This window comes from Staurois parvus, unplaced genomic scaffold, assembly GCF_062004578.1.
Source record: "Staurois parvus isolate SC_StPar_1 unplaced genomic scaffold, SC_StPar_1.0 ptg000017l, whole genome shotgun sequence".
In the NCBI taxonomy this organism is placed as follows: domain Eukaryota; kingdom Metazoa; phylum Chordata; class Amphibia; order Anura; family Ranidae; genus Staurois; species Staurois parvus.
Window position 1 is genome coordinate 15,635,639 of NW_028317813.1, and position 27,170 is coordinate 15,662,808.

The following is a 27,170-nucleotide window of genomic DNA, read 5'->3' on the forward strand; positions in this document are numbered from 1 at the left end:
CTGGAAAATATCCGATTGCCTCCTGATGGATCAGGAAGGAATTTTTCCCCCTAGCGAATAGGATAATGCTTTATTTGTTTAATTATCATGAGAAGCTTTAATGTTGTGTTGTGCGTAGCAAATGTATTCATTTGGGCATTAGATTGAAAAAGAAAGATCCACTCAAATATCTTCACTACTTACCAACATCTTTGATCTGGAACAACACAAGGCTTACCTGGGATCAAAGCTGCAGCCCCTTATAGATATGTTTCACAAGTGTCAGTGTGAATTGTCTTTACGCCACATGTATGAATTTGGAAATAAACCCAGCAAAATCTTAGCCCATTCTACATATAAAAAACAGTCCAGCGCATACAGGTGAAACTCAAAAAAATAAGAATATCGTGCAAAAGTTCATTTATTTCAGTAATGCAACTTAAAAGGTGAAACTAATATATGAGATAGACTCAATACATGCAAAGCAAGATAGTTCAAGCCGTGATTTGTCATAATTGTGATGATTATGGCTTACAGCTCATGAAAACCCCAAATCCACAATCTCAGAAAATTAGAATATTGTGAAAAGGTACAATATTCTAGGCTCAAAGTGTCCCACTCTAATCAGCTAATTAAGCCATAACACCTACAAAGGGTTCCAGAGACTATAAATGGTCTCTCAGTCTGGTTCAGTAGGAATCACAATCATGGGAAAGACTGCTGACCTGACAGTTGTGCAGAAACCCATCACTGACACCCTCAATAAGGAGGGAAAGCCTCAAAAGGTAATTGCAAAAGAAGTTGGATGTTCCCAAAGTGCTGTATCAAAGCACATTAATAGAAAGTTATGTGGAAGGGAAAAGTGTGGAAGAAAAAGGTGCACAAGCAGCAGGAATGACCGCAGCCTGGAGAGGATTGTCAGGAAAAGGCCATTCAAAAGTGTTGGAGACTTTCACAAGCAGTGGACTGAGGCTGGAGTCAGTGCATCAAGAGCCACCACACACGCGGATCCTGGGCATGGGCTTCAAGTGTCGTATTCCTCTTGTCAAGATGCTCCTGAACAACAAACAACATCAGAAGCGTCTTACCTGGGCTAAAGAAAAACAGACCTGGTCTGTTGCTCAGTGGTCCAAAGTCCTCTTTTCTGATGAGAGCAACTTTTGCATCACATTTGGAAACCAAGGACCCAGAGTATGGAGGAAGAATGGAGAGGCACACACTGCAAGATGCTTGAAGTCCAGTGTGACGTTTCCACAGTCTGTGTTGATTTGGGGAGCCATGTCATCTGCTGGTGTTGGTCCACTGTGCTTCATTAAGTCCAGGGTCAACGCAGCAGTCTACCAGGAGATTTTGGAGCACTTCATGCTTCCTTCCGCAAACGTGCTTTAAGGGGATGCTGACTTTATTTTCCAGCAGGACTTGGCACCTGCCCACACTGCCAAAAGCATCAAAACCTGGTTCAATGACCGTGGAATTACTGTGCTTGATTGGCCAGCAAACTCGTCTGACCTGAACCCCATAGAGAATCTATGGGGCATTGCCAAGAGAAAGATGAGAGACATGAGACCGAACAATGCAGAAGAGCTGAAGGCAGCTATTGAAGCATCCTGATCTTCCATAACACCTCAGGAGTGCCACAGGCTAATAGCTTCCATGCCATGCCGCATTGAGGCAGTATTTGCTGCAAAAGGGGCCCAAACCAAGTACTGAGTACATATCCATGCTTATACTTTTCAAAGGTCCGATATTGTTCTATGTACAATCCTTGTTTTATTGATTGCATGTAATATTCTCATTTTCTGAGATTGTGGATTTGGGGTTTTCATGAGCTGTAAGCCATAATCATCACAGTTATGACAAATCACGGCTTGAACTATCTTGCGTTGCATGTAATGAGTCTATCTCATATTAGTTTCACCTTTTAAGTTGCATTATTGAAATAAATGAACTTTTGCACGATATTCTAATTTTTCGAGTTTCACCTGTATATTTAGAAAATGAACTGACCTATTGAGGAGCAAGTAAATACTTCAGAACAGATAGCCGAAGCTTTTTTTTTTTTAATTATTAATCTTCTCTGTATGATTTAGCCTTTTCAGACTCTTGAGCTTCTGCTGCTCATTCTGTTGAAAACGTAAAAGACAATATTCAATCCACGTCACTTCCTACACTTTCAGCTTATATTGTAGAGTTATCTCCGTTTACGATGCAAGAACTTAATGCTGTTATAAATATGTTAAAGTATAACTAAAAGCAAAACCTTTTTTTATTCAGTTTGGTTAGAGGGGAGAGGGATTATAACAGTTTTTATTGCTGTCTGTGCCCCCGTTAGGGAGATTCACCCGCTCTGTCCTGTTTACCATTATCATTGAAAGTAAAAATAAAATAAAATCCCATATTTAGGCTTGTCTCCGGAAAACTAATAGAGGGGTAATCTTCCAATGGGGACACTAGCTCTGGTGACCCGGGGGGGGGGGGATTTTCTCTTACTTCTTGTTTTGGCTATGGAACAGGAAGTACAGGGAAATCGCCTCAATTTGACAAAAATGAAACCTTACAGGAGTTACAGCCCTCCCTTACTCTATCCAAAATGGAAAAAAAACATGTTGTCTATAGTTCTACTTTAACATTCTGGCCCTGGTGGATTTACAAGCTTCATAATTTTAGGTGTCTGGTCACAATCAAATTTCTTCTATTGTACTACGTACTTTCAATACCATATTGAATAAGTTTTTCCCCCAAGACGAACCCAAGAGGCTTATAAAACCATAAGTACCAAAGAAGGCAAGGACCCTTTTCTTTGCCTAGCTATAGACCTATTTCTCTCATAAACTGAAAATATATGCTAAAAGTATTGGTGAATGTCTCAAGCCCCTTCTACCCTTATTGAGGTAGACCAAGTCTGTTTTGTGTCTCAATGTGAGGAGAGAGACAACACAATCAAGTCCCTTACTTTAATGGCCTAAAGAACAGAATTCCTCTTTGCCTTTTGGCAGTGGATCCTGAAAAAAGCACTTGGCCGCTTGTACTGGTCTTTTATGTCTGCAACATTAACACAAACAAGTAAACCTCCCAACCTTTTAGTGAAACTTTTCACGTTCTATCAGGCTCCTACAACTAGGGTTAAGGATAATGGTACATCAGAACCAATAGCTATACAAAATGGTGTTCAATAGCACTGCGCCATCACTGTTTCTGTATATACTTGCAATGGAACATTTGGCAAACACTATCAGACATATGTCAATATAAAACGTACGTATCATAGATATGGAATGTAAAATGGGTTTATTTGCAGATGACTTATTACTTTCTAACCTTGAGATTGCATTCCTTGCTCTGATGCATACGTTTAAAGATTTTGCTATCGTTCGTAATTTCAAGGTTAATGCGCACAAAACCAAAGCACTTCATGTTTCTTTTTCTGATTAAACCATACACACCCTTCATAAAAAGTCTTCCTTTCTTTGGCAACCTGAAGCTTTAAAATACCTCGGGGTCTATCTTTCTTTTTCATTGGATATTTTTTATTCCCCTTAAAACGGAACTCCACCCAAAAAGGGTAGTGCCGATTTAAGGCAAACCCCTTTCACATTTGGTGATCTTTTTGGGAGGAAGGGGAGCAAGTACCTCATTTTGTCAGATACCCATTCCCACTTTTGCTCAGATCACCTAGGTGATCTGAGCAGAAGTGCTCCTTCCCCCCTCCCTTCCTGCAGTCTTCTGGGACACCGCACAAGTCCCAGAACACTGTGGGACCAATCACAGTGACCAGTGAGGCTTGCACAAGCGCAGTGGGTACCTGGCTGTGAAGCCGCAAGCTTTCACAGCTGGGTGCCCACAGCTAAGATGCCAGCGCCCAAAGGCGGTACATGGCACCCCCTTGGGTAAGCATACCGCTGGATCCGGGGACAGGTAAGTGTCTGTTTATTAAAAGTTTTTTTTGTAGCTGCTGACTTTTAAGTTTTACAAAAACGACTGGAGCTCCGCTTTAACTACTAGTCATGACTTGTTTTGACATTTTTTTGTTCTTTACTTTCTTCTTATTTTTGTGATTATATTCTGTATATTTGTTTTGTAAACATCTGTAAAATCCTCAAGATATACAGAATGCAAAAAATTGTTTTGACACAGCAAAAGTTTAAACAGGAGCCCAATCTTTGCCACTCTTGGTTTAGCAGGTTAACCCTGTTTAAAATGGATATCCTCCCTTGTCTGTGTTTTTCAGATGTTACCCATTACACCTCAAAATACCAAGAACGTTACTTGTGATACTTATGTGGTGCTTATTGGGAGAAGACAGAATGGCAGACTGGGTCTACCTAATTTAATTTTTTTATTACAGGGGAGTTCTTTTAACAAGACTTCTAGATAGCATATTTCAGCCTATGAACAATTGGTTCGGATTGAATCCCTTATATCTCCAATTCTATTAAGATCTTTGCTGTGGATATTTCCTGCTGCCCATCCACCACGGACCTCTTTCCCTTTTTCTACACCTCCTTTTTCAAAAACATGGGACTATCTAATTAAGGATTCAACAATCTCTTCTTATGTAGGCCCAATGACACCAATACTTGGTAATCCTGATTTTCCATCAGGCCGGTCAACATCCACTTGGCTTAGATGATCATCTTTAAATATCTCCCCAATTTATACTGCAGCAGATAATATACAATCATTCCTGATGCTTTTAAAAAATATGGACCAACTACAAGGACAACTGCTGTCTTCTTTCCAGCTCAGAGACTTTTATTTAGATCATTTGAAGAAAGGTTCATTACGTAGACTCCTTACTCCACTGGAAAAAGTCTGTACAGGAACTCAATGCCTGAAACACATTTCAGTGCTATATACGTTACACTCTTGACCCAATCTACTCCAAATCTTTCATATTACATAGCTGAATGAGAAAAAGAATTACAATGCATGATCACTCATAAAGTAACTATTAAAGCTTTTCCTAGAACTCATAACAGGTCTATGGCTAGCTGAATACCAGAGAATCGTAAGCTTCAAAATAGATGGTATTGTTATCCAATTCGATTACATGGTAATTACATACCATTTCCCCTCATTTATCTAAAGTTTGCCAAAGTAACCCAGGTTCACACACACACACACACACACATATATATATATTTATATTTACACATACACACACGATAATATGCTCAGATAACTTACTCCCCTCAAACTGCATTATTGTCAATCCTCCTGGGTTCTAGAAATAGGGCTAAAGATGGCCTTCTGTGATTCTTTCTGATGGTTGCCAGATCAATTATACCTATACCTAGACTCTGAAAATATTCTCTCCCACCCCCCCACTCCCCATCGCTTTGTGAATGGGTAGACAAAATGCAGCCTCTACAAATGATTGAAAAAATAAACCACTACTTTATATGATAATTATTCAAAATTTTTGGACATTTGGCCTCCTTTGTATAATTTTTGTGCAACCTTTATATTTAGAGATCTGCTGATGACGGGTGATTCTTGAACATAAGACTTAATAGGCTATGCTATGGCGCAGTAAGATAGGGATGTGTATCTTCATCTTTTTTTCCTTTTGTTTCTCTTGAATGGATTAGGTCTATATAATAAATGTGTCAAAAGTCACTTTGTATAGATAAAATTATATACTGATACACTCTGAGATTAAGGGATGTTTCTCCCCATTTTCCTTTTGGTATTTAGAAACAATTTGTGTTTTGAGATTTGCTATGCAACTGTTTTTTTTATTTAGTGAATTGAATTTATGAGGTCACATGATACAAAACAAAAAACAAAAAAAAACACATTCCTACTGTGTTAGCATGATCCACTAACACAGATACATCAGAAAAAAAGCTGACATTTTCAAAAATCATGGATGGTGGCATAAAAAAAATACACTGTGCAAAATATTAACCTAAATCCTTACTTGCTCATTTGCTGGTGGACGTATTCCAACCTTTTTTAATAGCTTTTGGAAAGTTTTGTTCTCCATTGCATCCTCATTGTCCTCAGTCAACGGTACAAGAGGGACTGACTGAGAAGAACCTAAGCAGAGAAAGAGAAGAACTTTAGCAATTTCAAACTTTAAATTATTGTAAAATATTCTCCAGACTAAGACACCAACGCAATCACACAACCCTATGCTATAATAAAATGATACATAAATTTGGGTGGACATTTAATCTCCTAAAGTAGCTATGCACAATTGAATCTCACTATAAACATTTGATTTTTAGTTAACCCGTAAAATCCTTTTCTTAAGAGTACATCACACATCACGGGACACAGAGCATCATCATATCCATGACAATGGCGTTATGCTGCCACCTTCAAAAAAAGACAAATTCCCCTGCTATGCATAACCCTTTCCTGTAAGGGAAGGCTTCAGTTTTTGTTAAAAGCCGTGAACCACAAAACAGAGGAGTAGGATCTCTGTGTCCCGTGATGCACTCCAAGAAAAGGATTTTACAAATATATCAAAAATCCAATTTTCTTTATTGTATATCACAGGGCGCAGAGCATCTTCAAATCCATGATGCTAGGGATGTCCAAAAGGACTGCAAATAAGGGGAGGGCAACATAGCAACAAGCCAACTGGCCCAAAATAACTATACCAGAACAGGTTAGAACCCCAAGCAGCAGCCAGAGGCAGCGTCCTCACCAGCCCTAACATCTACTTTGTAAAACTTTGTAAAAGTATGAACTGAAGACTAGGTAGCAGAATTACAAACTTGAGCTACCAAAGCCTGATCATGAATAGCCCCAGAATCACCAACACTCGTAGTAGAATGAGCAGTCACTGAAACATTGGAACTTTGCCCTTTAAACTGTAAGCTTGATAAACAAGCTGATTAATCACATACGAAATGGTAGATTTGGAGACTGTGTTAGCCCTCCTTGGGTGTTCAGGAAGCAAAAAAGGAATTTGATGAATTGAAATAGTCAACCAGTTTAACCAGCGAGTTTAACAAAAAAAAAAAACCTGATGTAATTCCCCTATTCACACATTAGAAGTAGATGAGGGAACTCTCCTGCTGTGTTATTGTATTCAGACAACTGGGAGACTCCCTCATCAGAATACATTGGTCAGCACTGCAGGCAAAAGCCTGCAGCACTGATTGAGAGCAAATTTTCCAGCAGCCAATTTTTATCCATCTATGGGCAGCTTAATGCTTAGGACAGAAAGTCGGTATTACAATGTCCTGGCTGTGATGAATGAAAAAAAAACACCTTAGGTAAAAATGATGGAAGAGGCTGTAGAATCACCTTGTTATGAAAGAGCACCAGGAACAGTTCCATACAGGAATGAACAACCAATTTCGAAACTCTGAGCCGAAGTAATGGCAACCAGAAAAATCGCCTTCAGAATCAGATTGATTAGAGGAATATCACAGGTGATACAGAAAGTTCAAAGTTGAGGTACCATGGATTCCTGATAGGTGGAACAATACGCGTGACACCTTTCACAAAAAGGCACGCACCAAGGAATGTGAAGCAAGGTGTTGTTCAAATAAAGGTAGCAAAGGCAGAAATCTGATCATTGATTGTACTCAAGGCTAAACCCTGATCAAATCCAGATCAGAGAAAACCCATGACTTGCAAGGATGAAATCCCCTAGCCTCACAACAAGCAAAATAGGATTTAAACCTTTGGTATGGTAGGAATGACCTAATCAACAGATTCAGCAGTCTCTCAAAACCTTGATTTCAACAACCTCACTGTTGAAGCCAGAGACTATAAAGAAGGATGGAAGATTGGACTTTGACAGAAGGTTGGGTCGATCTAGAAAGATCCAAAGTGCTGACATGTTCATATTAATCAAAAGTAACAAGTTCTCCTAGGCCGGGCCAGGCAGGGGCAATTCAAATCACTGGACTTCCTTCCCCCTGGTACCTGCGAAGCAGATGACGTAAAAGGTGTAACAGCAGGAAGGCATAAATTAGGGACAGTTTCACAAAAACATCCACCACGAATATTTGTGGATCCCTGGTCCTGGAGACGAACCTGTCCAGCTTTGCACTGCACCTGGACACCAGAAGAGCAACATCTTCTGGGGTGCCCCACTGTTGACAGAGTTCCTCAAACACCTCTGGGTGACAAGCCCACTCCCCATGAAACAGTTGTTGATGGCTGAGAAAATCCACCTGCCAAATTTCCACTTCTGAAATGTGGAGCCAATGGCTCCCGCTGCTGTCTCAGCCAATGAGGACAAGGAGTTCTGGGATAGCCGAGACTTCAGTGTACATCTCTAGATTGCGAGGGGGCTTAGGTGAGTATTTGGGGGGCTGGAGGGGATGCTGCAGAGGTGTGCATGAAGGTAAAAAACCTTAAGCCTTTACAACCACTTTAAGGGCAGTAAAGCTTAGAATCAATAACACTTGATAGTGTATTAAAGTAAAAGTGAAGGATACAGAAGACAAGTTAAAACTCTATTAGGGTATACGATAGGACAGATGCAGATGATGTAGATTAGGACACATGGAAAAGATGTACACTATATTGCCAAAACTATTGGGACACCTGCCTTTAGATGCACATGAATTTTAATGGCATCCCAGTCTTAGTCCGTAGGGTTCAATATTGAGTTGGTCCACCCTTTGCAGCTATAACAGCTTCAACTCTTCTGGGAAGGCTTTCCACAAGGTTTAGGAGTGTGTCTATGAGAATGATTGATCATTCTTCCAAAAGAGCATTTGTGAGGTCTGGCACTGATGTCGGACAAGAAGGTCTGGCTCCCAGTCTCCACTCTAATTCATCTCAAAGGCGTTCTATCAGGTGGTGGTCAAGACACTGTGCAGGCCAGTCAAGTTCCCCCACCCCAAACTCACTCATCCATGCCTTTATGGATCTTGCTTTGTGCACTGGTGCGCAGTCATGTTGAAACAGCAGGGGACCATCCCCAAACTGTTCCCACAAAGTTGGGAGTATGAAATTGTCCAAAATGTCTTGGTATGCTGACACCATAAGAGTCCCCTTCACTGGAACTAAAAAGTTAAGCCCAACCCCTGAAAAACAACCTCACACCATAACCCCCCCTCCACCAAATTTACACTTAGCACAATGCAGTCAGTCAAGTAGTGTTCTCCTGGCAAACCCAGACACGTCCATCGGATTGCCAGACAGAGAAGCGTTATTCGTCACTCCAGAGAACATGTCTCCACTGCTCTGGAGTCCAGTGACGGCGTGCTTTACACCACTGCATCCGATGCTTTGCATTGCACTATGAGATGTAAGGCTTGGATGCAGCTGCTCAGCCATGGAAATCCATCCCATGAAGCTCACTATTATTGTGCTGATCTGAAGGCCACACGAAGTTTGGAGGTCTTTAGCTAATGACTCTGCAGACAGTTAGCGACTTTTGCGCACTGTGCGCTTCAGCATGTGCTGACTCCACTCTGTCATTTTAAGTGGCATACCACTTCATAGCTGAGTTTCTGTTGTACCCAGTTGCTTCCACTTTGTTATAATACCACTAACAGCTGACCAGTTGAAAGGAATTTTCACGGATGGACTTATTGCACAGGTTGCAACCTATCACGTACCACGCTTGAATTCACTGAGCTCCTGAGAGCGACTCATGCATGCACAAATGTTTGTAGAAGCAGTCTGTATGTCTAGGTGCTTGAATTTATACACCTGTGGCCATGGAGGTGATTGGAACACCTGAATCCAATGATTTGGAAGGGTGTCCCAATACTTTTGGCAATATAGTGTATATTAAATTATACAATCTATTCAGGTTATAAGAGAGGGTACAAAAATAAACAAAAAAAACGTACAATCTATTAGTCTATAATGTGGGACAGAGAAGGTGAACAGGCTTACAATTTTGGGGGTATAAAGGAGCGAAAAGAAGCTGGAAAAGTATAGTCTCTCACCCTTGCAAACTATACAATTTTATAATAAACAGTTTTGATATTTACATGGCAGGAATGAATGTAGCTTGCAGTCTCCTTTTGTTTTTTTTCCACAGAAAGCTGATTGAAATTGTTAAAAAATTGCTATGGGGGGGGGGGGGGCATGCACGGAGCTCCTAAAGATGGCCGCATGAACGGAGAGCTCTGTTCCAGGCCAGCTGAAGATAGACAGCCATGGCACCCACAGCCCTTGTTTGCAGCACCCTCGAGGTACAGGAGGTCCGGGGGGAAGCCCCAGTGGCGAAAAGGACCCGGGGAGATGGAGTAGCGGACCTGCTCCTGTCACCAGCAACGGACATTTCTCAGGCCGAGATTTTGAAGAAGGCTTCTAGATCCGTTGCACAGTCATGCGGTCTATCTCTTACCTTACCGGGGGATGAAGAGGGGGACCCGTTAGACCTGCCGGACACTCAGGACACTCATGTGAGTACCCCAGCTTATACTAGGGATTCGCCAGCATCCCTCATTGAACAAACTATGGATGACCTGGTTCTCTCACAGCCTAGGCCTTCCAGCCCTATCCCCCCTGACCTAGCTACTGGCACTACATTCCCCAGCTTCCTGGACGTTGCTCCCATGTTTGCTAAATTCTCTGACCTACTGGATAAAGGCCTGACCAGGATAGAATTGCAGATTACCGCTGACATTAAGGCAGATTTGCAGGGCCTAGGCACTCGCATGGATACGATTGAAAATAAGCTCGACCTAACTGTGGCTAGGACAAACCAGAATACAGCACGCATTCAATATCTCCAGGATCAGTTGGAGACTGCTCTAACCAAAATTGATGATTTGGAGAAACGATCCCTGCGGTATAATTTCAGAATTAGGGGGCTCCCTGAATCTATAAAGGACACTCCTGCTTTAGTTCCTGACTCCCTGAAAGGATTTCTCCCTTACATTCCTGATTAAAAGTTGGAGGTGGATAGGGCACACCGGGCTTTACAACCCCTTCGTTCTGAAGGGTTACCGAGAGATATAATAGTGAAGCCCCATTTTTACACTGACAAGGAAGCTGTGATGAGAGGTTCTTAGTTCCTGGGACACCCCCTCTTTGCATATCCAGGGCCATAAGATCCAAGTCTTTGCAGATCTCTCGCCTTATACCACCATTCAGTAAAGGCGGGTCCTCAAACCCTTGCCGCTGGTCCTTCCCTTTCCGCCTGACCTTCTCTTTCCAGGAAAAAGGCATATAGCTTCTCATCCTTCCAGGAGGGGGAACATCTCCTACTGCAGCTGGGAATCATCACTCAGGATCCCTAATTCTCCAAAATCACAGGGGTTCCGTTTCCTCTAAATGCAGTTTGCCACCACGTCAGATTTCACTTTTGTGGCAAGGATCAAAGTCTAGAAGAACCAGGGACTCCCCTCCCCCGTGATCCTCTGCAAGCAACTCAAAGTATTTTCCACTTTATCCATGTTTTGATATGGATATTTTTGATATCCAAGGACTTCTGTGGGACTCTGGACAATTATAAACCTTTTTCTGTTAACTGCAAGTTATAGATCAATCATATTGGTCATGTTTTGTTCTTCTAAGGTTTGTCTCCAGGGCCCAGGAGGCTCCTAGGTTACTTTGGGGTTTCCTGGGGTATGGAGGATTAAAGGGGTGCTCCTCCCGGGGCCGGCCAGTCTTCTATAGTTTTCTGGAGTGCTATTTAGTAATAGTTGTGCCTTATATGGTGACTGATAGACCGGTCTGGGGTGGCACGCTGCCCCACCTGATACATTGTGCCTTGTGTGACACTGTGGCTCAGGAAGTGGTCCCTTGTTAGATGGACCACGATTTTTCTGGGGGCAGTTAGTAGGGGCTGGGTCCTCTCCCACTCCCCGTATATTGTCTGGTTGTAGTTCTTTATGTTCTTCATATCCTTTTCCCATTCTGTTTCTTTTCTTTCTCTTTTGTCCGGAGTTCAGGTGCCTGTCACCCCCAAGGATTCTCCTTGAGGTTCGGGGTTATTGCTGGTCCGGGGGTCTCAGGTATTCATGTATGGGAGTGGTAAGTGGTAGTCTGTTGACTGAGCATGTCCTCTCTTTGGCCTTTTAATAATTTGCAGTTGAGAATGTATCCTCATAACACTCAGGGCTTATATTCTCCTGTGAAACGACGAAAAATCTTTCAATATTACCGCTCACAACACGCTGATGCGGTATTCCTCCAGGAGACCCATTTTCCTAGCTCTTATCATCCCACATTTATACATACTAAATACCCAAACTTTTTTTCTTGCAAATGCTCCTGATAAGACTAAGGGGGTTGCCATCTTTTTTTTCCAAGCGAATGGTTTTTTCGCCCCTTATGGAACTTAAGAATCCTAATGGGCGTTACTTATTTTTGAAGGGCACCATAGATGGACACCTGTATTCATTGATATCCTATCATGCCCCCGATGCCGGCCAACCTGCCTTCTCTCCAGATATGTTCTGTGCCCTTTCCTCGCATTTGGAGGGCACAGTGATTTTCGGGAGGGTGGTGGAGGGACTCCAATATAACCCTAGCTTTCAGTCTAGACAAGTCGAGAGGGACATCCCCTTAAAAGGAGCATAGCTATCGCCAAAATAATTAACTCTTCGGGGCTGGTGGGCATTTGGAGGAAAACTCACCCCACAGGGAGAGACTATACACATTACTCGGCCCCACATGCTCAAATAGATCACGTTTTTAATTCAAGCAGTAGTGTTCCTGGGGTGATTAAGGCCCATATTAGAGAAACGGCATTGTTCAATCACTCTATGGCCTGTGTGGTTCTCTCGCAGTATCAAGGGAAGCTAGGTCCCTTTCACTGGTGATTAAACGAGACGTTTCTTCATGACCCAACATTATGCACAGAAATAGATACAGCAATGTGTGAATAATTTCAACAAAATGACACAGCTGACGTTTCCCCAGTCACATTATGGGCGGCTCACAAAGCTACCATAAAGATCATACAAATGTCCTCCTGGGTCAAGTGGGAACATCGTATACATATAGAGAGAGTGGACGCTGAATTACAGTCAGCAAAACAAAAACGCAAACCCAATAGGGACACCCTGGCCAAACTTGAATCTAATAGGTTGGCACTGAACCTAGTGCTGACGACTAGGGGACGAGAAGGATTTGCGGTGGACCAACATTCGCTTCTACTGTGGACAGGATATAATTGACTCGGTGTTGGCCACTAAGTTGACGCCTAAAGTTCAGTCCAACACATTGCTAAAAATAAAATCTGCCCTGGGGGGGCTATACCCAATACCCGCAAAAAATAATGGAGTTTCATGCCTTTTATTCTAGGCTGTATCAGTCAGGGTCCCCTGCCTCCAGAGAAGCTGTTGATTCCTTTTTGCAGGACTTATTACCCCGTCAGATGGTGGTTCACAGAAATAAGCTGGAGGCTCCCATCTCTGGGGAAGAAGTCATCGGAGTAATAAAGCAGTCTAAGAAAAGTTCCGCCCCTGGCCCAGATGGATTCTCTTTGCTATATTATAAAAAATATACTGCCACTCTATCCCCGTATTTAGCTCATTTTTTTAATTCCCTTAGTGACGGGGAGTTTTTAGAACCCTCCCCGAACATGGCTTATATTACAGTAGACCCTAAACCGGCTAAGGACCCCGGAGATGTTGGCAACTATAGACCTATTTCACTGATCAATAATGATCTAATACTTTTATCTTCATTTATCAGTGCATAAAGATCAGGTGGGTTTTATACCAGGAAGACAGGGACCAGACCAGATCCGTAGAGTGGTCAATGTAGTGTTGCGCTCCCACTGAGGATGGTGGTGTCCCCCCCCCAAGAAGGATTAATACTGTTCATAGACCTACAGAAGGCTTTTGACACTGTCTCCGTGCCCTATCTTTTTAGGGTCTTTGAAGTTTGGGGGTTTGGGCCATGGTTTTTAGGCATACTGCATGCCCTTTATTCTTCCCTGGTAGCATAAGTTCATTTGCAAGGTCAGTACTCCCAGTCAGGTCAGATCGTTGGGGTACCAGGTGAGGGTGCCCCTTATCTCCCCTGATTTTTGCTATGGCAATTGAGACCCTGGTGGTTGCAATTCAGAGTGACCCCAATATACGAGGGATGCAATGTGGTCAACAAGAACACAAGTGTGCGCTGTTTGTGGATGACTTTTTGATGTTTCGGACCTCTCCGTTGACCTCTACTCCGAAATTGGTCCACTTATTACAGGATTTTGGGAGGGTGTCAGGTTTGGAGGTTAGTATGACTAAGTCGTTGGCTTTGAATGTCTCTGTTCCAGCCGAATTGATTACTCAACTACAGGATTAATTTCCCTTTGTTCGGAGTGACACCCATATTCCGTATTTAGGGGTGCAGCTTACTGCTAGTGTGGAATCCCTTTATAAATTCAATTATCCAACACTTCTTTGTAAGCTGGAGGCAGATCTACAGAAGTGGTTGTCACACAATCTTCTTGGATGGACAGACTACATTTGGTTAAGATTACCTTGCTCCCACGGCTCCTTTATTACTTTAGGTCTCTCCCCATTCTTGTCCCATGGTTGGTGTTAGAGAAATTTCAGTCTTCAGTGATCAGGTATGTTTTGGGCAACAAGGGTCATCGTTTTGCTAAAAAGATACTCTTCTGTCATAAAACTGGGGGGGGGGGTTGGGACTTCCGGACTTTTAAAAGGTATTATCAGGTAGCACAACTAACCCAACTCTCGGGGGTTTATTGAAGACGTTATAAACCGGGTTGGGTCTATATGGAGAGGATGGCAGTTCCAGGTTACATGTTAAACTATTTACTCTGGTGTCCTCCTCGGAACTGCCCGCCTATCTTGGCTCCAACGCTTTCTCAATCTGTTTCTCTATAGAACAAGTTCAAGGATAACTCTGCATTGTTTTCCCCCTCTGTCCGCTGGCCCATATTTTTAATAATCCTAATTTCCCACCAGGGAGGATATTAAGGCATTTAAATGGTGGCTTGAAAAGGGGCTAGATTGGATTGGGCAGTTTTTTATTGATAGAGGGCCTTTTACACTGCGCCATTGTGTCGAGGTGTTAAAAATGCACCCAAACGGAGCAATTATGTTTCTTCCAGATCTCACATTGTTTCCATTCTCTCATGCCCGACAAGTCAGATCAATGTAGAGTCACTCCATATGAAAAATGGTGCACACAGGACATAGGCCAAAGAGGGGGTCTCTCTCTTATATATGGACTGCTACTGACTTCTCCTTAAATATCTGACTGGGAGAAGGATCTTGAGGAAGAGGTTGAGGCTGAAGACTGGCACAGGCACAGTCTGAGATTCTACTCTGGCATTCTGAATGTAACTTTGATAGAAGCCAACGTTAAAATACTTACTTGATGGTACATGGTGTCTATGTGTTTAGCTAACATGTATCCCTCTGCTTCTCCCCTTTGCTTCAGGGGATGTGGCATAACTGGATCCATGTTTCATATCTGGTGGGAATGTCCACTGCTGAGAGGATTTTGGAATGGCATCTTTGCTATGTTGAGTAACGTTACGGGGCTACCTATTCCTCAGACCTCTTCTGTGGCTCTACTTAATGCATTAGTGGAGGATGTTCCTCAACATTTACAACACTTGATTTTCTATGTTCTCTTGGGTGCAAAGATGACCACTGCTAGAGCTTGGAAGCAACCTTCAGTCTCTGTGGCCCAGGCGAAGAAGAACATTACTTGGGTTATGCTGCAGGAAAATGCTGTTACTATGCTTCATGATACAGTGGCACGATTTGAAAGCACATTAGAACCCTGGGCGGAATATATGAATGTTGTTTTACGATTGCTCTGTGGGAGCAGGGAGTATGCGCCACCTTAACATCCTACTCCGGACCTGTCTTTCTGAATCCTTTTCCCTCTTTTCTTCTCTGGTAGTCTGTTACCAGTTTCTAATGTTCAAATGGATATCTCAGCTAGCCGCTTGGGGTTTCTTGTGTTAGGTGTTTGTGAGACGGAAGTGAGCGAAACAAGTTGGGATGCTGACTATCACCCTCCCTATTTCTTACTGGTTGTGGATTTATATGAGTTTCTCTGTTAAAGTTAGAAACGATCAGAATATGTGCATTCTTATGTATTCATTATCCTCCATTCTCTTGTACTAGTCTATTTTGCCATCAATGATAGTTATTTGTTTTGTTCTGTCGAAACTTCAATAACAATCTATTGACAGTAAAAATTGCTATGAATATGGCCAACATATGACTGTCTATAGCTGTCTCTTGGACAAGCTCCAATTTCTAAATCATTATAAAATTAGGCAAAATAATACCAAAGTGTTTCACCAAATGAAAGCCTACAACTCAGCATTTACTCATACAAAAATATTATGGGCCACTAAATGAAGGCAAGCAATTCACCAGTGTTTACCCTCTTACTTCCATAAATCAAGTCTCCCAGATGACTGCAGGAAAACATACAAATCACTGACAAAGGTTTACAGGTGTGCACATAAAGAATTGATGAACTGTTACATGCAGGTTAAGTAGATCTTTTATCATTACAACCTTAACAGCACTACTCAACTCTGCACTTTATATGTCAGAAATCATTACATAAAAGTAAAGATCTCAGTGCTGACAGTTTCAACCAGTCAACTCATTGCATATGGTGGTTTACATCAGACACTTACCATCTTCATCTTTGTCATCTGCTGTCCGATTCAGACAGTTCTGAAGCCACAACAGTGGACCAGATAAGCCTAAAACAACAAATTTAAAAATAAAATGCTTAACAATACCTTTAAAGAGTTACAAAGAAGCTGCAATGACATATAGATTGATAAACCATTTTATGAAATTAAACACCATGGTATTGTTTGGAAAGGATAACACACACACACATTTTTTTTATATATATATCTATCTATCAGCCACTGTACAGTAAAATAATCTGCACTGTGAATATTAAACTGAATGTAAAAAAACCATGAACTGCATATCCCAATAGCTCTGAATATGCACATCGCAAAAATTAAGGCTGTAAAACAACTACAGGATAAGCTACACTTGACACAGTTCACACACTGGAGTTGATTTACTAAAACTGGAGAGTGCAAAATCTGGTGCAGCTCTGTACAAAAAAACAATCAGCTTCCATGTTTTGTTGTCAAAGCTTAATTGAACAAGCTGAAGTTTGAAACGCTTTGGCTACCATGTACCGCTGCACTAGATTTTGCACTCTCCAGTTTTAGTAAATCAACCCCACGTCATCCTGTCCTTAAACATGTTCTTCTAAAGACTTCATAATTAACGACTCTCACCTTCCTCATGTAAACTCCGTACAATATTTTGTATCTTCCGATCCACAAGTGATCCACTCTTTCTGTCCAACATTTTTGTTATGTGTTGTGGTTTGTCATTTTCTTGTTCCTCCTCTTCTGCACTGTCCTCCTCCTCTTCCTCCTCTTCAGCATCAATATCTCTTTCGTCTACTCCAAGATCATGTAGAAATTCTTCTTCAGACTAAAAGCAGACAAAAGCCAAACTAAGTTTTCATAGAGTAAAGCAATAAGATACATTCACATATGTATGCTTATACTGTATAAATCAGCGGTCTGCAAACTGTGGCCCAGGGGCTGAATGCAGCCCTTTGCTTGCCTGTATCCTGCCCTCGGGGCACTATTCCTTCCACTGACACCAAAAACAGTGCAATAATTCCTGCACTGACATCAACAATGGGGCACTATTTCTCCTTCAGACACCAATGATGGGGCACTGTTCTTTCCACTGACATCGATGATGGGGCACTATTCCTCCCACAGACACCAATGATGAGGCACTATTCCTCCCACAGACACCAATGATGAGGCACTATTCCTCCCACAGACATCAACGAGGCACTAATAGTCCCCTAATACCAAAGATGGGACATTGCTTAATGTCACAGATGCTGGACATTTTCTGCTCCCATTGGCCATGGTCCGGCCCCGCTAAAATCTGAAGCACAGTAAACAGGTCCTTTTTTAGAAAGTTTGGAGACCCCTGGTATAAATCATAAAATAGCTGCAGTTATTAAAGATATGTTTGTATTACCTACACGCATATGCTTTATAGAGTAAAATAACTGAAATAAAGCCTGCTAAAGAAAGAATAATATTCTTTAACATTTGGCTTGACCAAAATAGGGTTCATTAGTGCTTGAGAGATATAAAGTCTATATAAATCCTAACATGTGCTTAGAACTTTGGACTTCCTTGTTGCAGGAACACTTTAGCTTTGATGCAGAGATACATTAGAGATACATTACTAAATGTGAGAATAAGAAAATCTAAAACTATTCTGAAGGTTTTCACCATTTCAACAAGGTTCACAAGCCCAAAAGGTGCCCTCTGATGCGATGCAGAAAAATATGGCAAGTCTGCATTTTTTGCACCTCACATAACACTAATATTGTGGTTTGAATTGAGCACATAGAAGAGGATTGCTTGTTATATGACTTTGCAACGACTGGCGTTGATCAGGAGCAGAAAACTGTCAGTCACCACACAGTGTAAATGGGCCGTGAAGGAAGAAACAAAAGCAAGAAGGCAGAGAGATATTAATGTTCATTACTATGTGAATCAACCACTGCAAGGGCAAAACACTGTTACTTTCATGATTTGGATAAATAAAAATGGTCAGAAACCCCCAAAACATCTTTTCTGAGTGGACTGAAAAATAGAGTGGAAACACTATTTGAAGACAAATCTCACATTGTCTACCCAAAAGAAACACAACTCCTATTTTTCAAAATTTTTACTAGCTAAGAAATACATATTTGTATTTAATGTTTTATAAATATAGATATATTTCAGAGTTCTCCAGAAAGATGTGCAGACAGGTAAGAAACAGATCTGGAGAAACCAGTCACATACTATGCCAGATTTTCCTTTTCTCTTCCTCTTCTTATAAAGTTCTTTACGGTCAGACACAAGGCCCATGCTTATTAGTTTTTCTATAATTCTAGGTTTGGAACGTTTTGCAGTAATATGCTTCATGATATTTCCCAGAGTATCTGCAATGAAAACAATAATGTTAACTATGACAAAACATGCATGCACCATAAATTGTAGGAGTACAACTAGGGTGGGGGGGCTCAATGGCAGAGAAGGACCTGCATGTTCTGGAGAGAGGGGGAGGGGGGGTAGGGGGGAGAGAGAGAGAGGTAGAGAGAGAAAGCGAGAGCGACAGAGAGAGAGAGAGGGAGAGAGAGAGAGGGGGGGAGGGAAGGGGAGAGAAGGAGAGGGGAGAGAAGGAGAGGGGAGAGGAGAGGGGAGAGAGGGAGGGGAGAGAAGGGGAGACATTTGGAGATGGGCCACCTGCTTCAAGATGTCATGGGAGGATCCCACGCTCGACCGGCACAGAACACCGACAGCGAGAGAGAGAGGAAGGGGAGGGAGGAAGGGAGGGGAGGGAGGAAGGGAAGGGGAGGGAAGGGAGTGAAGTGAGGGGAGTGAAGTGAGGGGAGGGGAGTGAAGTGAGGGAAGTGACGGGAGGGGAGTGAAGTGAGGGAAGTGAGGGGAGGGGAGGGAAGTGAGGGGAGGGGAGGGAAGTGAGGGGAGGGGAGGGAGGGAAGGGAGGGAGGGGAGGGGAGGGGAGGGGAGGGGAGGGGAGGGGAGGGAGATAGAGAGATTTGGAGGTGGGCCACCTGCTTCAAGATGTCATGGGAGGATCCCACGCTCGACCGGCACCGCCAGGCACAGAACACCCACAAGGGAGGGACGTAAACACCCCTAAGCACTGCCTCAGACCGGGAGGAGTCCAGTAGGACTCACCAGCACCGACCAGGATAGCTGAGGAGCAGTGTTGTGCGCTGTCCATCCACCAGGCGAGGAGAGCTCCGCGTGTAGACCACCGGGAGATGCTACTTTACCCACCCGGAAGTTCCGCCCACAGGGATTGCAAGAGGCTGCCAGCAGGCTACAGGAAAATGGCTGCTGCTTGAAGTCCGAACCCATCAGGGGCTTCCGGCCAGGGTGACACTGACACAGACGTCAGGTGCCTGGTCATATGTGTCCCTGCAAGAAGTTCAACCTGCTGGCTGTCCCAGTCCAGAATGGGGCTCGTCACGGCCGACCTAGAGCTGAGCTAAGGTCAGCGCATGCTCACTGGCCAAGCTGTGGAGGCTGCAAGGATCTCTATTATCCAGCCTGTCGCCCAGCCCAGCAGTTGATTGAAGATCTCCGCCGAAAGGAGAAAAAAAAAAAAGAGGGAAAAAGAAAAAAAAAAAATCTATGGAACCACAGGTCCCAGCAGGGAGCCAGGTCCTTACTCCTACACTAGGCAAAAAAAAAAAAACTAAGCTGCCTATTGCAGAGTGGAGGTCTACTTCCAGTTAGGACTGCCCATAGGCGGTGCTGCGTTTGTTCTTTTTTCTGCCTAGTCCTACTCCTGAAGGTGGGCGAAATAACTCTATGGTCAAGATTATGAAGGCTGTGTCCATCAATGAATGAAAGAGAAACATCACCAACTCACCAAGTTGAGAACAGGAAACAGGCTGATTAGACATTCTCAATAGGTTGACCTGTTTTGGCTTAGTACAAGAGTTGGATTCTGAAGGCTGGAAGGAACTGATAAACACTGCACTGGCTCCAAGCAAAAGAATCATTGACATATTTTAGTGTCTTGCATTACATCAAATTTCCTCAGGGTTCATTATGAAATGTGTGACCCTGATGAAGTCACGTGACAGTGATGTAACGCGTAGGTCGGAGAACGGAATGTGGCGACATCATTTCCGACACTAATGGCCGCAGCCATATTGGTACACCCAGTACACCCATATCAGCACATGTAATTGATGCCTTGTTTGATCTGTTCCCATGTAAGTGCACATTTGTCTTTACAATAAATTTGATTCATTTACAATATTACACTATGGAAGCACTTTTTCTTGTCTCCTTGGGAGTGCTGTGAGCTGGCTGTTTTTTCTGGTCCAACGAACCCCTGGCAGGAGTTCTGTGCGCTGGCTGAATTCCGTGTCCAAAGGTGAAAGATATATTACCACCGCTGAACAGTATGCTCCACCAGTGAGGGGGATATCATCCCTACATCACCGTTTGGGATTCCATTTAAAGGGCCCCATGGGGTCTGGGCGTGGAAGTGAGGAGGCATGTTAGCCGGTGTGGGATCCACTAATCATTTACCTATCCACATTTTTTTTTTTTGGATGCGTTTTTGTTGGACGTTTTTGCACATGGACTTTATGTCGCATTTATGATATTTTTTTAGTCACATGTTATTTATTTCTTAATTGTGTGATTGTATTTTACGGTGCACAGTAATACATTCATTTGGTTTCACTGTGCGTTTGTATCACCATTTTCTGTTTTATACTAGTTGCACTCTATATATGTTTGCCACATGTATTTATGGTATTTATATGGTCACTTATTAGTTGTTTTATGTCACATAGCCTTTTGATGCACATTGTGTTATGACCCTTTAGTCGCATGGTCACATTTTTTGGCCTCACTGTGCGTCGTTATTGTCATTCTTCTGTGATAAGTGGTTTGTCCACTTTTAATATTTAAGCACTTCATTTTGTATTGTTCACATTTTGCCCCATTTTCTCATAAGTTGTATTCACGTTATTTCATTTAAGTTATGATGGACTCATATGTCCAACTATTACTGTGATTTAGTTAATATTTTATTTTTCCCTGATCATTTCCGTGCGTTTTGCCCACGGTCACAGTTTGTCTGTTACACCTTTTGGTCCTCAATTTGGACCTTTATTATTTCACCTTTTCCTTCACTCCCATATTCCTTCCGTTTACTGATTACGTTATGTTGTATCATCTATTGTCTTCTGGTCTCATTATTTGTTTTGGAATGTCTGTGGCATTATTGTGATTAGTGCAACATCAATTTTAGGTTTATGAAATGTGTGAAGTTAACTTTAAACAAACAATTGAATAAATTATATAACAAAAATATTGGATTTACCATCTGTTTCTTGAAACTCCTCAAAAAGTCTCTGAAGTTCCATCTCCTGATCTTCTGTCCAGAGCACAATTCGAGTTCCCTTACTGCAAAGATGCAAAAACAGAAATTATTCAAGGTTTGTTAGTTGTAGCAGTCATTTATCTCTGATGTACATATTTTACAAACATAAACTGATGTTACCAATACTGTAATATAAACAGAAAGCTCATCAGATGCATGAAAGTGTATCCACACAAGCAATTAGTCATAAGCCTTAAAAACACACACCTGTTAGAGCAATAAACTGTCTAGAAGTAAGTGAATGCGAATGCTTATGGAATATAAGAGGAAAGGCAAGTATCTTACAATCTTATACACGGAATATGAAATTAATGAATGCTTACACTTCTTTTTTGAAATCCTTTGCACTGTCAGCAAGTCCCATTTGCACAAGATGGTTAATAATTTGTTTTCTAGTTCGAGATCCGGGCCTCAGGTTTGCCAAGATAGAGTCCACAACATCAGCACCTGTAATTTTATATTTAATTAATAAAAAAACACGAGAACAAAGTTCCAAACAAAGTTCAGTTAACCTTTTTCAGCCCCACCCCTCTGAGCTAAACTAGACACCCCCATATAGCATTCTTATCTCACAAAAGTGTGAAAGGGGCCCAAGTTAGCTTTCTTGCATTGAGAGTAACTAGCCACACACAGATAAAGTCAGTATATGCACAGCAGCTTCAGCTAGCAGGGATTGCATTCTATAAGAAGAGGTATTTAAAGTGAAACTTCACCCAAAAGGGGACGTTCTGTTTGTTTGCCTCCTTTCTCTCTTCATTGCCACATTTGGCACTTTTTGGGGAGGAGAAGGTACCTGGTTTTATCAGTTACCAGCTCCCACTTCCAGTCAGATGTGCTGCGGTGATCTGAGTTGAAGTTCGCCCCCACTCCATCCCCTGCAGCCTTCTAGGACACTTCAAAGGCCCCAGAAGACTGAGGGACCATTCAAAAAGAGCAGCGCAGTTGGAAACCAGCTGTGAAGCTGCAAGGCTTCACTTCCAGTTTCCCTTGCTGAAGATGGCGGCACCCGAACCTGAAGCCAATTGAAGAATTGGGTCAGGTGAGGACATCGCTGGATCTGTGGACAGGTAAGTTTCCTTATATTTAAAATCAGCAGCTATTATTATTATTATTATTATACAGTATTTATAAAGTGCCAATAGTTCGCTCAGCGCTGTACATTACAAAGGGGGACAGAACATGTGACAGAACAATACCAATACAATGCAAAACATGAGGGGATCAAGGGTCCTCTTTCAAGTTTACAATCTAGGAGATACAGTATTTGTAGCTGCTGACTTATTTTTTTAGTGGGGAAGCCTAGATCTCCGCTTTAGAATGAGATAGCACCTCTAACTGGCACCACATCTTCGTTTCGAACACTGCAGTATCAACAATGACCAAAGATCCTGCCCTAAGCTGAACCCTACTTCACAAGTAGTTTCCTGTCCCGGACCATACACCTGCCAAAAGCACATCAAAGTAACATGGGTTCCCTTATTTAATGGTTTCCTCACCCAAAATGGCCGCTCAAGTCTCTTGAGAGTTCAGTGTCGAATTAGACCACTTCTCCTTTTGGGACACTGTATGGAATGACTAAGGGAACAACTCCCTTGTGACACTCCCCTTCCCATGTAATAATAGGACAGCGCAAACTACAGGCAGGAAGGCTAACTGCACCTGTCTACATAAAGAAGATCTACCAGCACATTAGTAAACAAAAACTGGAGGCCATGGGCATGATTGCAAGGTAATTATGGTTCCGGGGAGAGTAGTCAGAAGATATCAGAGGTGGCATGGGGGGCAAAAAAAGGCAAGTGCACTTATCCTTTAGCCAACAGTAAAGCAGAAACACAGCTGGCCATGAGACAGATTCTTTCTACTCCCTACAAACAAGTATAAAGGGCTCACATAAAAATGCAAACATAACATGATTAAAGTTACACATTCCCATTTGTGCTTTCAATTAAAATATCATGCAAGGTTTGTAATGTTTTTCTATCATCCAAATGTGAAATGTAAATAGTAATTAACCACCTCCCGTCCAACCCATGTATATAAACAGCCGGACGGTGACAGTGCAGGAGCGGGTGACTGTTTATAAACGGCCTCCCCACCCCCTGCTTGTGCGCGCTCCCTGGGAGCACGCAGCACCGCGATCCAGTGCCCACTGTGTCCTCCGGACACAGTAGAACACTGATCGTCATACGGGACCTCTGTGCGAGGTCCCGATCATGTGATCACTGATTGGCCAATCAGTGATCACATGCAGAGTAGTAAGCAAGATGTCACTTCTGACATCATTGCTTACTACGTGTGAAATCTGTGAATGATCACAGAGGTCACATGCTACAAGGCTATTCACAACAGCCTTGTAACATGTGACAAGCTGTGACCAATCACAGCTCACACAGTAGTTCTCAATGGCTGCAAGAATGCAGCCAGAGAGAAGGAGAAATGATTGCTTTTACACCCATAAAGGCTGTAAAAACAATCAGTTAAAAAAAAAAAAAAAATCGTCATCACCCCCCACAAGTACTACAGTGTCACCATGGTGACACTGCACTGCTAGGGTGACAGTATGTAAATAAAAAAAAATAATAATATAAAAAACTAAAATAAAAATGTAAAAAAAATGTTTAAAAATTATAATTTTTGGTTATAAACTAATTTGGGTTTTTTTTTTATTTACTAAAAAGATAACGGAATACATTTTGGCCAAGAGTTATGATGAAATATTATTTATTTGCAAAAATTTTAGAAGAAAAAACACTTTTTTTCAAATTTTTTGGACTTTTTTATTTACATAGCAAAAAAAATAAATATCCCAGTGGTGAATAAATACCACCAAAATAAAGTTTTATCTGTCTCAAAAAAAAAGGCTAAAAAATTCATATGGGTACAGTGTTGCATGACCGCGCAATTGTCATTCAAAGTGTGATAGCACTGAAAGCTGAAAATTGGGCTGGACAGGAAGGGGGTAAAAGTGTACGGACTTGAAGTGGTTAAAGAGGAACTGAGCTATGAAAACTGTGGCCAAAAGGCATGCAGAGGGCAAAGGTCTAGGCAGAAATATTGCCTGTGATCTTCTGCAATGGACTAAAGCCGGCCATAAATAGATTTACCCTTAGCTGGTTCAGCAGGGACTGGCTGAAATTTAATCCATCTATGGGCAGTACAAATAGCCTGTCAGATTTTTTGAGTGCAATCACTGCCAGCAGCTAAAACCACTAGCAGTGAACATTGTGTTATGGGGGAACCAAGCAATTCTCTTTCCTTCCATCTGTGGTGGAAGGAAAAAAAAAATAAAAATGGTATAATCTATGGCTTGCCTTTTTCCCTTTACTCACCTATCATGTCTTATTCTGCAGTCTCTGAATGGAGGAAGCCACCTTGGTAGTGGCAGGGCTTTGTCAGAGCCTCCAGCCAGGAAAGCAGTAAACAGCACAGTAGTGGAATCAACAAATCTCACTCTAAATTTCACAAAACAGTGCCTTAGATTTACACTGCAAATATTCAGCTATAAAGCTATAGGCTCCCTCACATGCCAGGCAGTGCAAAGTGATTTTTCATTAGGAATTCAAGACAAAATGTTCATTTTTCAACACATTATAGATTAAAAAAAATAAGGAACATTTACCTTCAACCTCTTTATACTGTAAGTATAAGGATCGAAGTTCCTCCTCTTCTTCTGGTGTCCATTTTATGCGTTTTCGAGCATTATCACTGAATAAAGAGAATGCTGGCTATTAGCACATGACTATTGTCTGTAATGTGCTACACTAATACTGTCACTATTCACGCTGCTAAAACCTTACCTTTCTTCCTCACCAGGCTTGCGGTAACCCTCTGTCATCTCTCGAACTACAGTAGTATTTTTCCAAAAAAGGAGCTCTACATATGCCTTCTTGTTTGTAGCAGCAAGTGCAAAGAACTTATTCAGGATAAATTTACAAAATGCTACTAATTCCTGCAAAATAGTAGGGTGCCAAAAACGCCATTAGCACACATATCTTAAAGCGTAACTATGGTCAAAATATATCATATATTAAGTTCCAGTTTGAATTTCAATTATTTTGGGCCTGCTCCCATTAATCTGAATGATTGTGAAATTTGTAAGCTTGCTTTGCATAGAATCCCACACATTTATTTCCTTGAATTCTTTGGTACAAATTCACTATGCCCTGCGGGTGTGCACTGCTGTGCCACTGAATTCACAAAAGCTGCCTTCTGAACCACAGGGGTTCTGACAACAGGATCTTTAGAAGGCAGAGGCAGTAGATGATTCACAGCTTCTGGGCAGCAAGGTACAATGGGATATGTAGTCCTTAGAAATTGAAAATAAACTGCAGAGGAGAGGCTGCAAAGCATGCAGGGAATCCAGGAAGTGGAAATAGAGGTCTAGCAGAAAGGCAGCACTCACAACAGGAAAGGTTGCAAGTAAGCTTATATTAGATTGTCAATAATTGCCATTGTTTGTATTGCTATTGCAATGCTGATGTTACAAAATGAAAGTGTATGTTGTAACCACAGAACTCCTTTAACTGCAAATGTCAAAGTTCCTGAATAGTATTTTGAGGAAATAGACTCATTTTTTGATGCCAAGAATCACCAAAAATTCACATTTACAAAAGAGTCGGAAAAGAAAAGAGGCCTCACAAAGTCATATATTGTCAGCATAGGCCTCCAGGTTCTAATCACTGGACACACAGCCAAAGTAGTGTGTAGTATGAGAGTAGCATGTCATGAACAATAAAGCAAAAGGTTGTCATTTAATGGCTAAAAGCAGTCTAGTCCATCATACTGGAACTCTCAAATGTGATTCTCAAATTGCATTCGGATGAGAACTCATTGGAGTACACTTATGTCTACTGACTAAATAACCTTCAGATTGCTTACCTTGTAGGCACTAGCTACAGGGTCATTGAGAATACGATTAAAAACACAGAAAACAGAGAGCTGAAAAAGTAGTGCCTCCATTTTCAAGTCATAGGCAATACGGTGCAACATTTTCACCACACAGTGGTTGGTATGCGAACTGTTTTGCTGATAGGTCTTCAGCAGCAAAACATAGGTCTTCACCACACTGGAGCTGGCAAATCTGCATGGTATAGAAAACAATCAGTTATTAAAACCAGATTGTAATAAATCCTTAATGATTTAAAGAAATAGCAAAACTGTAGCTATTCAATGGGCAACATTCATGTATAATGGCAAAAAAAGAAAAACCCAAGGTAACCAGACCCAATGTAAAATTTGAGCACCATCTGTGAATACTGGGAGCAGTAACAGAACTTTTGTAAGGCACCATGTTTCAGTGCGTTCCTGTATATACTTAGA

The 27,170-nt window shown here is 41.9% G+C and overlaps 1 protein-coding gene across 4 annotated transcripts in view; it reads right to left on the minus strand.

Annotated features, from left to right (window-relative positions):
- The window catches only part of TIMELESS (timeless circadian regulator), a 121,483-nt gene that overhangs the window by 16,519 nt on the left and 77,794 nt on the right, over positions 1-27,170 (minus strand). For all 4 annotated transcript variants that reach the window (XM_089680349.1, XM_089680332.1, XM_089680340.1 and 1 more), the window contains 9 exons: positions 26,730-26,931; positions 25,649-25,800; positions 25,471-25,556; positions 22,175-22,298; positions 21,792-21,874; positions 18,719-18,858; positions 17,126-17,327; positions 16,496-16,564; positions 5,903-6,021 (listed from right to left, as the gene is read on the minus strand). In XM_089680349.1, coding sequence (XP_089536475.1) covers positions 5,903-6,021; positions 16,496-16,564; positions 17,126-17,327; positions 18,719-18,858; positions 21,792-21,874; positions 22,175-22,298; positions 25,471-25,556; positions 25,649-25,800; positions 26,730-26,931 — 1,177 coding nt within the window. The remainder of the gene's footprint in view (positions 1-5,902; positions 6,022-16,495; positions 16,565-17,125; positions 17,328-18,718; positions 18,859-21,791; positions 21,875-22,174; positions 22,299-25,470; positions 25,557-25,648; positions 25,801-26,729; positions 26,932-27,170) is intronic.